General features: G+C 32.8%; 1 protein-coding gene across 1 annotated transcript; it reads left to right on the forward strand.

Moving 5' to 3' along the window:
• Window positions 1-12,251: 12,251 nt before the first annotated feature.
• LOC107772298 (protein RGF1 INDUCIBLE TRANSCRIPTION FACTOR 1-like) lies at window positions 12,252-15,327 on the forward strand. The gene is made up of 4 exons (XM_075218872.1): window positions 12,252-12,372; window positions 12,510-12,755; window positions 13,237-13,374; window positions 14,893-15,327. The coding sequence occupies exons 1-4, from the start codon at window positions 12,370-12,372 to the stop codon at window positions 15,241-15,243; spliced, it is 738 nt and encodes a 245-aa protein (XP_075074973.1). The 5' UTR covers window positions 12,252-12,369; the 3' UTR covers window positions 15,244-15,327.
• The last annotated feature ends 1,487 nt before the right edge of the window (window positions 15,328-16,814 follow it).

Consider the following 16,814-nt stretch of genomic DNA (forward strand, 5'->3'; position numbering starts at 1 on the left):
TAAATAATTTGTTTTGCGTTAAACTTCCATCGTGACCGTTATAACATACGGAGAAATATCATTTTTATATATGTGAAAAATATCATTTTTATGGTATTGCAAATTTTCTTTCAAATTGAAGCGCTTATTGCACTTAACTTGAAAAGAATATTGTTAAAATTAAAAGATTTTGATATACATGTTGTTAACAATTATCAACAGACAAAGAAACATTTTGATATTTTTTTTCTAGGAACTGAGAGAAAATATTGGACCACTGAAATAATTAAGCCAATTTAATTATTTTGGGACATGTTTTAGGCAAGAAACATCAACTATGCAATCTAGTGTGGGAAATAGCTAGCTTAAAACTTAAAGTTTCACAGTTGAATAGATCTAGGGGGCTTTTGGATATAAGAATTGTGAAATTTCGAAAATAACTCAATTTTTTTAAAGTGAAAATGGTATTTGAAGAGTTGTGCTTGGATATGAATACAATTTAGAGTAGTTTTTGAATTTTTGCAAGTGATTTAAAGTGAAAATAAAAAAAAAAAAAAAAATAGATTTTTGAAGTTTTTCAAATTTTTCAAAAGTCCCGAAATTCATCTTCAAGTGAAATTTGAAAATTTTAATTCCAAAAAGAGTGAAAATTTTCCAAAAAAAAAATGAATTTTGGCCAAACGGGCCCCTAGACTCACTATTTGGTGAACTAATTAGTTAGAAGATCATTACCCTCGGGTAAAAATGTGTCATCTTTAAGAAGTTTATATAGTAATGTCTAGTCTAGAAGATAAATACTTGGGCAAAGTATGATTAAGGAGAATTTTGAGGGAAAATTAAAAGTGCAATATGTTTTTTACCTCGTTAAAAATGGGGAAATATACACTTTAGAGAGATTGATGTGGTAATTGAAAATAGCTACAGTTTCAAAGTATTCAAAATTTAGCCACTTTTCATATAAAGATAAATTTGAACGAAAACAATGTTCAAAATCCGAAAAGTATTCCAGCATAATATACTAGAGTTCGAATTTTTTACATGTGAACTTCCGGTATAATATACTGGAGTTCCAGCATAATATGCTAGAAGTTCATATGCAGATGCTCTAATCTTTAGTATATTATGCTGGAACTTTCCGTGTGCTAGAGTTCCAGCATAATATGCTGGAAGTTCATATACAGGTGCACTAATCTCCAGTATATTAGGCTGGAACTTTTCGTGTTGCAGCAAAATAGTGACTATTTTTCAATGACTTTGCAAATACTGGCTATTTTTCAATTACCAGTCCGAAAACTGGCTAACCCGTGCTATTTTCACAAAATGACAATGTATAGCCTCTCTCAAAATAATAGCCAATATATATATATATAGACGGACAACTATTTTGGGTTAATACTTCTAATTTATACAAATGGCACACTGGCACACTTGACCAATGGCCACTCCTATAGACATATTTACATGGCCCATTTGGTCAAGAAGTGGCTCCATTTCGTTTCGGAAACTTTGTGTAATTAAGGAGGGTGATTTGCAAAAAAAGGATATTTTGGGTGTCACTCTTCATTTTTTGACCCCGCTTATTTTATGGGCGAAACTTTAAATTTAATAAATATTACCTCTTGCTTGCACCATAGACAATATTTTTGACTTTAAATATTTGCCCACGGAGCAAGCGGAAGTAAAAAAATCAAGATCATTCATTTTCAAGGCTATTAGGTATAATTTCCTGAATTATAAGGAGGTCTTAATTGATGGTTGAATTTGCAATACCTTCCAAATAGTCGACTAGATTGAGATAAGTTGTCAGAAAGTAGTTTTGATGACCATATTTATGAGAAAAAAATCCTTTCAAAATGTTTCATATTAAAGAAAATGAGTGAGATGCAAGAATGAATGAGATAAAAGAATAATTCCACGTATGGTCACGGAATATTATAACAATAAAATCAAGAAAATTATTTTTCGTCACATGAAAAGGTAAATGTATCTCAATCTTGTAAAAAAATTTATGTGTCCACAAGATTTTAAAAATTATACTCCCTCCGGTCCATAATAAGTGACCAATTTACTTTTTTATTTTGGTCCAAAATAAGTGTTCATTTATAAAATTAAAAAAAAATCAATTTATTTTTCCAAAATTACTCTTACGTATATATCCCTAAAAAGTCATTTACTCCTCACATTTGAGAAGAGAAGTAGGTGCTACTATAACTACTATGCTGCAATATTTAATTAAAGATAGTTTAGTCACACTAACTAATTTTATTTAGAATTTAGTATTTCTTTAATGGGCGTGCCCAAAGCAAATTGGTCATTTATTATGGACCGAAGAGCGTAATATTTCTGGTTAGGTAGGATGCACGAGAGTTGCTGAGAATACACACTCCTGGTACTCAAATTATAGTACCCCCCCCCCCCCAAGATCAAATTATAGTATATTCTTTGGTTTCTAGTTGCACCGGCATGAGGATTCTATATTGGGAAGAAAGAAGATAAAAATAGAAATTAGAGCTTGAGTCATGTGGAGAAGGCAATTTTAAAAATATATGTTTATTTTCGAACAGAACATTATTTTCAGAGATCTCCCCTCGTGTGCCTCAAATGCTGATTCATCCTTTTTGTTCCTTATCAATCTTTGACCTTTGACCAGCTCAAAATTGCTGTAAATTTATATAGTTTTAAGCTCATTTGCTAGAATATTGTATGATGATGCCTTTTACGGTCGTAAAATGAGCTCGTTTTTAGGAGTGCATTGGCAACAATTTTTAGAGAGTTTAACTTTTGTTAATTAAAAGTGAATAAAATTATGAGCATATATCATTAAGTTAAATTGATCTATAAAATTATTAACAATTTTTAGAGTTTAACTTTTGTTAATTAAATCGGGACTTTGGGTATTGTAGGCGTATAAAAGTTGAGGAGGTAAAGGGGGCTATGCGTAAGATGAGCAGGGAAAGAACGATCGGGTCAGACGAAATTCTGGTGGAATTTTGGAAGAGCGTGGGTAGGGCAGCGGGTTTGGAATGACTAACTGGGTTATTCGATGTCATTTTTAAGACGAAGAGGATGCGTGAGGAATGGAGATGGAGTACGATGATCCTATTATATAAGAACAAGGATGATATCCAAAATTGTAATAATTATCGGGGCATCAAGCTACTGAGTCATACTATGAAAGCATGGGAGAGGGTGGTAGAGCGGAGGGTGAGGAAGATTGTATCTATCTCAGAGAACCAATTCGGATTTATGCCGGGGCGCTCAACTACAGAAGCCATTTACCTTGTTAGGAGGTTGATGGAGCAGTATAGGGAGAGAAAGCGGAATTTACATATGGTGTTCATCGACTTAGAGAAGGCATATGATAAAGTGGCGAGAGAGGTGTTATGGAGATGTTTGGAGGTTAGCAGCATTCCTGTTGCATACATTAGGGCTATTCAAGACACGTACGATGGTACTAAGACTCGGGTTAGGACAGTGAAAGGTGACTTTGAACACTTTACGGTTGTGATGGGGTTGCATCAGGGGTCAGCCTTTAGCCTATTTCTTTTTGCCCTGGCAATCGACGCGCTGACGCAACACATTCAAGGGGAAGTACCATGGTGCATGTTGTTTGTATATGACATTATACTGATTGACGAGACGCGAGGTGGTGTTAACGAGAGGTTGGAGGTTTGGAGGCAAACTCTGGAGTCTAAAGATTTCAAGTTGCACAGTACCAAAACAGAATACTTGGAGTGCAAATTCAGTAGCGCGACTCAGGTAGTGGACGACGATGTGAGGCTTGATTCACAAGTCATTCCTATGAGAGAAAGTTTCAAGTACCTTGGGTCTGCTATACAAAGGAATGGGGAGACCGACAAGGATGTCACACATCGTATTGGGGTGGGATTGATGAAATTGAGGCTTGCTTCCGTTGTTCTGTGTGATAAGAATGTGCCACCAAAAACTTAAAGGTAAGTTAGAGCGGTGGTCAAATCGACTATGCTATATGGGGCGGAGTGTTGGCCAGTCAAGAACTCCCATTACAGAAGATGAATGTGGCTGAAATGAGCACGTTGAGATGGATGTGCGGGTATACCAGGTTGGATAGGATTAGAAATGAAGTTATCCAGGACAAGGTTGTCGTGGCTCCTGTGGAGGATAAGATGCAGGAGGCGAGACTTAGATGGTCCGCGCATGTAAAGAGGAGAGACTCTGATGCTCCGGTGAGGAGGTGTGAGATGCTGGTGTTGGAGGGCTAACAGAGAGGTAAAGGCATGTCGAAAAATTATTGGGGTGAGGTGATTAGGCGAGATATGGCGTTGCTCCAGCTGATTGAGGATATGACCATAGATAGGAAGATGTGGAGGTTGAGAATAAAGGTAGAGGGTTAGGTAGCCGAGTGTTGTCCTTGTTTGTCACAGTAGCTTTGATACATCTCTTAATGTCGTTCCGATACTTCTTTCTTTTCCAAGATTGCTGTTATTACTTATTGATTTATTCTACCAGCGGCTGTCGATTGATAGGCAACCCTATCTCTATTCAGAAGGAGTGGAAATTTCAGACTGACTTAATATGAGCTCGGCGCTAAGAGAGTTTTCATCGGTTGTGACGTTTACGAAGGGTCAACCCCTCGGATTTTTTAGTTCTTGGCCTCTATTCACACTGATTCAAAGGTTTTAGATGGGATGGATAGAAGAGTTTTTATTGCTGCCTTGTTTCGCTTTTCTGTTTGCATTACTTAATATTAGTTTTGTATATTCGATTTGGTTATCAGGTTAGCTTACTTGTTATTACCCCTTCCCTTTTTCCTCCCGGAGCCGAGAGTTTTCCGGAAATAGCCTCTGCCCTTTTAAAGTTTGTGTACACTTTACTCTCCCCAGACTACACTGAGTTTGTTGTTGTTGTTGTAATAAAATTATGTGAATATATATATATATATATATATATATATATATATATCATATAGTATGTATGAGAGATTATTGGGTGTATGTGAACAAAGTCCCACATGCAAAGTAGAAAAGAAAAATAAATTACTTAAAATGAGTTGGATACTCTTAATGGTGTGAGGCCTCTTGGAGAAAATCGTGCGGGCTTGGCCTAAAACAGACAATATCACATCATGTTAAGAGTATCTTTAGGCCGTTTTAGCCCAACAATAGTCTTCTTGAGTCGGTGGTCTATCGAAATCAGTCTCTCTATCCAGACCCCACTCGTGGGATTATACTAGTTTGTTGTTAGTTTTGTTGATAGTTGTTTGAACAATAGTGCTAACCATAGCACCTCCTTTGTAATGATGCATATTAACTATATATATTATACATCTTTTTAATTAATAATATAGAAATAGGAAGTCGGAGGACATGATAAGGATAAGTACAAGGGGTGTCTTTGAAGGACTATGATCTTGATTAACCACGGGAGAATTAGTTACTGCGGTACTAACTACTAAGTTAAGGCTTGCATGAGAATGTAGTAAAGTTGAGTTAGTTGATACATCAACATTGGTGCTAGTAGTAGTTATAGTACTTGTATCGAGATAGCCACATGGATTTCGTTTGTTGAGTTTGGAAAATAAGGTGTATATTCACCAAGTCATTTTGAAACGAACAAATAACAAAGGACATGAAGGTATATTTAGCCTTTTTCTCATTCTTTTTTTTTAGTAACTCCCTATATTTATCCTAAAGATTCAGCTAATAGACATAGTGCTGACAATATAATTCGGGGAAGCTTTGGTGAGATGGGTTTTTAATAGGAAATAATGTTGTATAGCCGGCTCTCAAAATAATATGCGAATATATATATATATATGTTTTATATGTTATTTACAAAAATTATACAAAATTTTATATATTTTTTTGGCTACCCAATATAAATAGTTTTTGACATAGGCTAAAAGTGAAATTTGCCTTTGTTTGGTTCAAAATCGAAATATTCAAATTTCTATCTTGGGATTAAAATCGGAACTATAACATGGATAATTTATTCCATCTTTTATATGGGATAAATTATATACAAAAATTATGAATAGCTGAAGGAATTTTTTTTATTTATCAAAGACTAATGTACAAAAGTTACTATTATAAGGGCTTTTTTGTTTTACTTTGCTGTAAAGTTTCAAACCCCAAGATAACCTCTCGGTTAAAGCATAAAAGGGTGCAAGAAACAAGGGCTTTTCTTAAAATTAGCAAAAAAGAGTACGCATTAATTAATCAGGTCATTTGTTTGTCTAACTAGTGCTTCATGAGTTGTGTTTGTCTATCTAATTAAACCTAATTAATATTAGCAAAATAAGTCCAATTCATTATATGAATAAAAAGATATAGTGAGAGAAGAAAACAAGCATGAGAACACGAAAGTTGTCCCTAATATGAAAGTGAAATTGGAGTGAAAGTCGGCCCTAAGCAGAATTCAAAGACTGATCAAATCCAATTCTAATTTGGATATAAAAGTTAAGTTTAATCATTGAAAGCTGAGACTAAGCTCTCCCTTGGTCATAGAATTTGGGAGCTTTTTTTAAATACCTATTTGTTTATATATTTTAACCGTTTTTTTGGCAGATCTTGAAAATAAAATCTTCAAATCCCAAAAATAATTCTAGAGTAATTTTTGAAATTTTCTATTCACAAAACTTCAAATCCTTTTCAAGTAAAAATGTATGTCCAAACACAATTTTAATTGTCAAAACCATTTTTCATCTCATTTTCAAAAGCTCATTTTTTCGAATTTTAACCAAATCTATGTCCAAACTGTTAGGGATATAACAGATATGCCCTAGATCCAATCTCATATTTGATGATTTGAACATATTTTTGTGAACACTATTCGATATAAAAATATATGACATTCTTTTATCATAGTTATTATTAATTGTTTGATTAATTTGATAAGGTCCTTGATTAAATTTTGAGACTTGTCATCGTGATAGAGATAATGATAATGAGAGCAAAGTCTCTTACAATTTAATCTAAATTTGTTCTTGATCGTAGTATTATTAATTTGGACATTAGTAATCCAGTTAGATCAATATTTATGTGATCGTCTTTATGGGATACAGATTAGTTGATCTCATTAACTAAATCACATAGATAGATGATGCATATAGAGATATGATCATTGAACCGACTCATTGGATAATTCCTAATGGTTAGAATTACCATAAACTGTCAATAGGATATTTTCTTGAAGAATGTGATGTAAGAATTTCCTTTGACCTAAGATCGTCATAACAATTGACAACTTATTTGTTGTGCTTTAATACTAGACATCTATGGCCATAGGGCGATAGTTGAAAGGATATTGGGTACGATTGAATGCTTGTAGAATTAGTGATTGATCAAGATGGAATCTGTCAACTCTTGATAATGAGTTTAAGCTCCATGTTGTCATGAATTATAAATGACCAAATTAAGACCTTGGTCAGAGCAATTGAACGAAAGAAGAAAAGAGTTTCTTAGGTCATTCAATGGTCGATTATATTTGACATGAATACATAGTTGGTCGCCTATAAGGATTTGACAGTTGAACCACATCCTAGGGTGATCTAGAGCTATAAGGACAGAAGAAATTACTACATTATTCTTTAGTTTATATGCCATATATCCAATCTCATATTTGATGATTTGAACATATTTTTGTGAACGTTATTCGATATAAAAATATATGGCATTCTTTTATCATAGTTATTATTAATTGTTTGATTAATTTGATAAGGTCCTTAATTAAATTTTGAGACTTGTCATCGTGATAGAGATCATGATAATGAGAGCAAAGTCTCTTACAATTTAATCTAAATTTGTTCTTGATCGTAGGATTATTAATTTGGACATTAGTAATTCAGTTAGATCAATATTTATGTGATCGTCTTTATGAGATAAAGATTAGTTGATCTCATTAATTAAATCAAATAGACAGATGATGCATATAGAGATATGGTCATTGAACCGACTCATTGGATAATTTCTAATAGTAAGAATTACCATAAACTGTCAATAGAATATTCTCTTGAAGAATGTGATGTAAGAATTTCCTTTGACCTGAGATCGTCATAGTAATTGACAACTTATTTGTTGTGCTTTAATACTAGACACCTATGGCCCTAGGGCGATAGTTGAAAGGATATTGGGTACGATTGAATACTTGTAGAATTAGTGATTAATCAAGATGGAATCTGTCAACTCTTGGTAATGAGTTTAAGCTCCATGTTGTCATGAATTATAAACGATCAAATTAAGACCTTGGCCAGAGCAATTGAATGAAAGAAGAAAAGAGTTTCTTAGGTCATTCAATGGTCGATTATATTTGACATGAACACATAGTTGGTTGCCTATTAGAATTTGACAGTTGAACCATATCCTAGGTGATCCAGAGCTATAAGGACAGAAGAAATTACTACATTATTCTTCTACTGGTTCTTGAGAGTAAATTATATACTTCATGTTATCCGGTCGTTAAGGAGTGTTGCTAGACGCCACCCTTGATTAGTATATTAATGTGATCAATTTACTACCGGCTTAGTATTGAACCTATGGGGTCGCACACTAACGAGTGTTCTGATCTTTGCTAAAGGGTTAATTACTTTATTATTTGATAATTAAATTAAAGAATTTAATTAGTCAAATAAATTTAGTTATTAGTCCAAATGAAATATTATTATATTCTTTGCTGCACAAAGATTATAATTAATATTGTGAACGAATTGAAGTTTTCTATTTGGAATAGAAAATTAGATTATATCTCTTGGTTGAAATATATATGTGATATATATAATATAAAATAATATTAATTTATATAAAGGTTATATATATAATATTAGTTAATTTACCAATTTGGAATTGGAAAGGTAAAATATTAGTTAATTTACCAATTTGGAATTGGAAAGGTAAAGTCCACAAAGGACGTATAAATTGAATCCAACATTAATTTGGATTCACGAGAATCCAACTTTGACAATGGTTCGGCAGTCACGTTTTCGTTAAGACGTGATTTCCAATTTTCCATAAAATTTGATTGAAGTTTATTTTTGGAATAAACTTTTACCCTAAGAAAATTATTACCTCACCCAAATAGAAAAAGGGTTTATAGATTATGCTATATAAAGGGTGATGGAGAAAATTTGCCGCGTTGTTAATTCTTGAGAAGAAAAATCACTTTGTGAAAGTGAGAGTGCAACACAAGTTAAGAGAGGAAATACAATTACAAGAAAAGTGTTTCTTGTTCTTCTAACATTGAGTTGAGATTTTTGAGAAAAATTTCAATACAATATTTCGTTCAATTTTGTTCGTGGGTTTCATTGATCAAAGAGTTGATAGCAAGGGTCGGTCTCGGTGTGAATACGCATAGAGTCTTTGCACTATCGAAGAATTTGAAACGAGACTTTCTTCACCAGGTACGTCTTAGATCCGATCTATTGACATGTAAATAAATCTTAAACACGAAAAAATCTGCCTAGAATTATTATTGTCTTCCGCTGTGTGTTATGAACATCTATACGCAATCTTTCACAAACGCTAGCTAAGTTAATTCTTCTTAAAGCCATTAAGTCCGAATTTCACAAGTAAATATATGGTTGCTTAAAAAATGTTTAAAAGTTCAGAGGCAAACCAATTTTACTATTACTTGTTGGGTTGTTTCCCCAACTTTCTCGTGGACTTTCGACTGCTGATCATTTCAATCTTTCAGAAAAGCTTAACAAATAGTAAACTCAATTTCCAAAGCAGGAGAGGATAAGAAAACTCTATCACTAATATATCTCTTGAGTGGCTATAATTCTTCCACAATTGCATCATTTTGATCTGCACGAATATTAAAAATCCATGCGATTATTCAGCCAATGGACGGTAACTTTTGGCCTTGCATTTGGATTATGGTTACGTTCACAAGGGGTAGAGTGCTTTCTACCAAATATTTCTTCATTTTTAGGGTTCTAATTTGAGACCTTTAATTTAAGGTGAAGAAATTTCAACTATTTCATCGCACCCCTCTTATGTTTAATTAATAAGTGGCTAAAGCGGATGCAAAGTTAGAATTTAAAATTTATCAAATTTTTATAGTAATCTTATAGTTAATATACAATAATAACTAGAGACACGTGACTTCATAATCAGGGGCGGCTCTAAAAGCTTGGCCGGTGAGGCTATTGCCTTAGGCCCCCAAAATTTGAAGGCCCCAAATTTACTTAATCTCTTATTAATATGACTACTATACTATAAATAATTATTATAAAGAAAAGCGTTATAGTATATTTTTTTGTTATTTGATTGAGGTTATTTTATACCAATAAGTTCATAAATTAGGATAATTTTCACACTCATTAATTAGTATATTTGCTTCACTTTTCAATTTTAATTTTATCCTTTTTATATAGGAATTAAGACACACACATATATATATCGACAACATAATGAATTTCATTTACATCTTCTTTGAAACTACATGAATACAAAAGCATTCATGCACAGGTTTTCTTTGAGTGTAATTCAACATATTATATTAGGTTATTTATAATTAATTTTAGATATTCACCAATAAGTGCTACTAATTAATAGAATAAATTATAATTATCGTTTAAATTGATTAGAATGAGTAGATATTTTTAACAAAATATGTTATTACGTTATGTAAGTTTATTTCTTTTTCTTGATTATGATGATAGCCAAATCAAAATTTTCACTTTGAGTTCTGGACCTCAACATCCGATAATCCACCACTTTATTCTTTGTGCTCTTCTTCCCCATTTTTTTTTTAAATTCGCTATTTTTTATCTTAAATGATTAATTTTATTGTTTACAAAGCAAATTTTATTGTTAGTGTAAAAGTTTTATAAAATAAATTTAACAACCTCTCAATATGATTTTGTCTTAGGCCACAAGATCTTTTGAGCCGCCAATGATAATGAGTAGTCTATGTATATGTTTACTACGATAGCACTCAAGTTGACAATGAGGCCGGTATGCATATATGATACACTGATTATGCATATTTTTTCATATATTATACATTCGTTGTCTATTTTTAATTTAAACGGTTGGGTACGCGGCTGTTTATATTTTTTTTTAAAAATCGTTTTTAAAGTTGACAGAAATATATTCTTTGACTTGCCTAGCGAAGACAAGATGCTAGGTTGCTCCGACCTAATTTACCAAGATACGAGAATCAAAGGACAAAATGAAGTGCTACAAAAAGCAAAAAATAACATTTAAGGCAGCTCATTCAAGAAGAGTTCCATTAATTTAGGGTTTAAGCTCTCAACACAAGGAGATTGACAATTTTTTGTTTATGAAGACATGGGAACAGAGCCCACGTTCTCAGGATTATAAAGAGTTTAAATTTTATGTGTAAAATATATTTTATAATTTATTAGGTAAATATTTTTGATAAATATTAATTGATTATCTGGTAAATATGATAACTTACTTGCTATAATAAGTTAAAATTCATTAATAGTGTAAAAATTATTATACTGCCAATGTATATAACTTAAATCCTAATATAAATAAATAAAATTTATATTCACTCTGATAGTATAATTAAAATTTCACAGAATCAACACAACTAAACTTGGGCTAACAGGTTATTTGCCTTATCATTCTGGTAACTAATTTCACTTATTATGGATAGGTAACTCCAAATACCTTAAAGTGGAGAGAAATTTAAAAATAGCGAGATTTACAAGCGATCATTCAAAAATGACCATAGTTTCAAAAGTAATCGAAATTTAGTCACTTTTCATGTAAAGATAAATCTGAACGAAAATACTATTGAAAATCTGGAAAAATACTCAAGTATAATATACTGGAATTCCTGTATAATATACTGGAACTCCAGTATATTATACTAGAGTTCCAGTATAATATACCGCTCCAGCATAATTTACTAGAGATTGGAGCATCAGTGCTCCAATCTCCAGTATATTATACTGGAACTTTCCGCGTGTTAGAGTTCCAGCATAATATGCTGGAAGTTTATATACAGGTGCACCGATCTCCAGTATATTATGCTAGAACTTTCCGTATTGCAGTAAAATAGAGGCTATTTTTCAATGATTTTGCAAACGTTGGCTATTTTAGAATGACCAGCCCGAAAACTGGTTAGCCCGTGCTATTTTTACTTTAAAGTGACTTGACACTGTACAAATTTCTACCCTATCCATGCATAAAAGTTTAATCTTATATAAACTACAATTGAACCTATAGACAAAATGTTGTGTATGTACCCAAGTAATAATATATTTCATTTCCTCTCTAGTGATTCTTAATAATATATTTCATTTCTCCTCTTGTGATTCTCCTTAAATACACTAATATCCATAACATAGTTTCTCTCTTTCTCCAATCAAGGCTGAACAAGCTATTGTCCATTGCTTAAGTGGTGAGACTTGAGAGAATAAGTTTTTATGTGATTATTATGGTAAGCTTTTGGTTCCAATTCTTCACCTTCTATATATGTAAAATAGAATTATTCCTTTACATAACACTTTTGCTAGCTCCTTAATTAAGTTTATTTATCAAGATCTACTAATTAATTATGATATATAATGTTTTTAGGGAATTAAGAAGCCATCTTGGTTGGAAGCTCTTTACGTGGAGAAATTCTTTGTTCCATGTTCTATTCATGAAAGTGCAAAGAAGAATGAGAAGAATGTTTGTTGTTTGGATTGTTGCATAAGTATTTGTCCTCATTGTGTGATATCTCATCGTTTCCACAGATTACTTCAAATTAGACGTTATGTATATCATGAAGTTGTTCGACTTGAAGATTTAGAGAACCTTATTGATTGCTCCAATATTCAGGTAGTTATTCTGCAAGAAACTTGTTTTATTTTTATTTTTTATTTATTATTTGATAATTATGGTGTCCGAGCCAGCTTATACGTACCTCGACTAATTTTATGGGGTACCTTCTACCTCCCCACCAGTGCAAGTATAAGGTAACTCTATTCAAGGGCGGTGCTAGAAGTCCGGTTAATTACGGGTTCGGCCGAACTCAATAGCTTTTGCTCAAACAGTGTATGTGTGTTAAGAAATTCATTAAATATATACATATATTAAGTTTAGAACCCATTTATTAGCACTTGAAGTCTTCGTTCTAAACTTCAGACCCCATAAAGTTGAAATTCTGGTTCGGCTTCTAAGTATATGTCCACTAAAATTTGAATAAATAGGAGAATTATCTAGTGTTTTTGCCTCCGTTGAATGCTTTATTTTGCTAGCTTTTGTTAATAATGTTGTTGATTGTTGGATTTTCTGATAGTTTAGTTTGTAATTGTACAAGGCATATACAATAAACAATGCTAAGGTGGTTTTTATCAAGAAAAGGCCTCAAAATAGGCAATTCAAGGGAGGAAATTATTGCACTTCTTGTGATAGGAGTCTTCAAGAACCATACATCCATTGCTCTCTGGGGTGCAAGGTAAATAATTTTCGTTAATCTTAAGAATTTTTGTGTTTTGGGTTTTAACCATAGGTACTCATATCTACTTAATCAATTTTTTATCATAATTGTTTTCCTAACAAATATACTTAATACATGTTATACATGCAATTAGGTTAGAGTTCTTCGCTTAGTTGAACTTAGTTGACAGCCTCCAAGCATTAAATAAATATTGAGGTAATTTCACTTCTTGCCCCTCTAATATTTGTAATTAGATTTTGGTCCTTGTGATATTTCGCTAAGCATATTAACCTTGAATTATCTAAAAAGGTATGTGTTTGGTCCCATTACATAGGAAATGTGCTATATTACCCGATCAAATATGGAGTAACATCATTAAATAGTCTAATAGGAGTAGTTAGTAATTCGTTAAATTTTTAAAGATTCACAAGCAAAAGAATGGAATTTATTAAAAGATTAAATGTGCTTAACCAGGTATCAAAAGGACCAAAATAAGTAGGCGCTTGGACATAAAATTTGTAATTTTTGAAAAAAAATAGTATTTGAAGTTAAGTTAAAAATTGATACTTGGGATTTGAAATTATGTTTGCATATTCATTTCATTTGAAAAAATATTAAAGTTTTGTGGGGATTTTTTTTTTAAAAAAATATTTTCGAAAAATTTCTATTTTTTTTTTAAAATTTCATGCACAAACACATTTTTTTAAAAAAGTTCGAAATAAAATTTTTTTTTATGGACAAACGGGGTCCTAATTTGTCGATAATCCAAAGACTAAAAGCACCATATTTCCGTAGTGATTTCACGAAATAAATTAAGAATGAGATGTTATAGACTTATAAGATTGAAGTTTACAAATTATAGGAACAACAAATTTATTACTTAATTGTTGGTTGACAAAAGCTTTGTTTGTCATGATCAGGTAGAGTCATAGACATATTTCCATGGTTCAGAAATCCACATAACTAGTCATCACTGTCCATGTTACTTTATTTAAGTTTTTCTCAACTAAATATTTATAAAATATACATTAAAAATGACAAAAAAAAAAAGGAATTACAAAAGCTGAGTGCAGGAAGGGGAGCTATTCAATTATTCATGACATACGTTGGGAGCAATAGAAACTAGAATTTTACCTGATTTATTGCAGAGTTCAAACAAAATTACCTGGTTTACTAGATCAGATTAAAAAAATTAAAAAAATATATATACGGGGCGGGGCGTTAAAAACAGAAAATTTTGTTTTGCGGGGCGGGGCGGGGCGGGGCAGGTTGTAGTCTTCGCGGGTGTGCGCGGGTGTGCCCCGCAACCGCACCGCCCCGCACCGTTTGCCATCCCTAAATTTATAGGAACAACATATTGTTATTTTTTCCCCAACTGAGGAGGATGTATATTGTTTCCACACTTCCCCTCCAGCGTCACTCGAACCCAGAACTTAACGATCGTGGGTGGAAGTGCTTTACCAACTGAGCAAGCCTCACTTGTTGACAACATATTATTAATTGTTGGTTGACAACAACTTTGTTTGTCATGATCAGGTAGAGTTTGTGCTAAAGCACAACAAGGACCTTTCTCCATTTCTAAGGAAATGCACAACTCTACAACTTAGTCCAGACTTCTTTATCCCTCAAGACATGGCCGACGATGACATGGCGAACGAGACAGCTCATTCAACGGTCGTGGACAACGACGAGCCCTGGGGCTCGTCGTCGTCGGGCTCGGGTTCAGAGAACATGAGCTTTCCCTGCACTGAGTTTGTAAGGAAGAAGAGAAGTGGAATGCATGTATGTGGAAGAACAGCTAATAATTATAAGGATATTACAGAGGAGGACATGGCTACTAGTATGAGTAGAAGAAAAGGCATTCCTCAAAGATCTCCATTGTGTTAGGGTTTAGTAGTATATTAACTTGGTTTCAAATATTAGTTGTTTTGTCAACCTAAATTTGTTTTAAAATAATATTACTTCTTTTTCTTCAAATCTCCTTATTATTTGAATAAATGAAGTTTTAATCAAGTGAGACGTTTAAGAAGAAATAAAGGATAATTTAGACAATCATCATGCCTATTGCGAGACTCAAGTAATGGGCTGGGAATGGTTTCATGGGGTCGGAGTCAGTGGCGGAGGCAGGATCTCCACGAAAGGGGTTCAAAAAAAAATTTGTATCTAGTGAGAAATGAACTCATGACCTTATATAGATTTTGAACCTCCTTGACCACTAAACTACACTTTTAGATTGTGTTAAAGGGGTTCAAAACTTAATATATAGAGGTAAAAAACAGATTTTGCCTTATATATACAGTGTATTTTTTCGGCGAACCCCCTTACACCCCTAAATCCGCCCCTGGTCGGAGTTATATTCGAACATGACGCTTATTTGATGAGTATGGTTAAAAATAAAAGTAAAGTTGCATTAATGCTAGCTCCCATAACTTTTGACATGATAATAAACGCTTGATCTAACAATATAACATTCTTTATACTTTCTTTTTCGTACCTCATTATTCAGTTTTTTTTTCTTGACTCGATGATCATGCTACCCCCCCCCCCCCTTCTCAGGTACATATGCACAGTCATTTAAATTTTGATGTTAATTAATTACTTGGTTGGAGTGCTTTGTCTTAATTGCACCACGTGATTCCCTCTTCCTATTTCTTCTTTTTTCTTGTTTGGTGATTTTAAATTTCCAACATCATATAATAGTAGTTTGAATTGTCAATTTGGAATCTTGTGTTGTTTACACCGACCGTTTTATTCAAATAATCGACAGTTTGAGGTTAAATTCTTTAGCACTAGACGTAGTTTAAGTACTCATTAAGCTAGACAAACAAGATCTTCCAAAATAGCTAGGCATCAAAATATCACATATATATGGACTCATAAGAAGACAATATAATTTAATATGTGGTAGTATGTTAGTAATTTTTTCACAACTCGAGAAAATAATAGTGTAATCTCATTGAAAAACACAATTAAGGATTTGGGACACGCATCATTTCCTTAATTGTTTTTCTCCTACTCCTAAAAGGTTTCCAAAATTTAAACCCATAGACATTAGGATTTAGGATATTCATAAGGTTACTCCGATTCCTATAAAGTTTTTAAATCAACTTCTTATATTATAGTATATATATATATATAGCCCCTTGATTGTCATCTTCCTTCTATAATCTCACTGGCAATAACATTCAAGTCATCACCCTACAAAAAATGCCAAATCTCATCGCTGTTTTCTTCGTGGTGTTCATCATTTTGGTTGTTTTGTTATATTTTTACGAGTTGATAACCCATTCGGGTTTAAATAATGGAGTAACACAACAACGTGAATTAGCACCAGGAGCAGAAAGTGGTCGTTATGTGACAACAGAAAGAGCTCGGGCAATAAATAAATCAGGTGTTGAAGTAGTGATTGATATTCCTGATGAAATTAAAGGTACAAACAGTGACTGCTGTATCTGCTT

Source organism: Nicotiana tabacum, chromosome 8, assembly GCF_000715075.1.
Source record: "Nicotiana tabacum cultivar K326 chromosome 8, ASM71507v2, whole genome shotgun sequence".
Taxonomy (NCBI): domain Eukaryota; kingdom Viridiplantae; phylum Streptophyta; class Magnoliopsida; order Solanales; family Solanaceae; genus Nicotiana; species Nicotiana tabacum.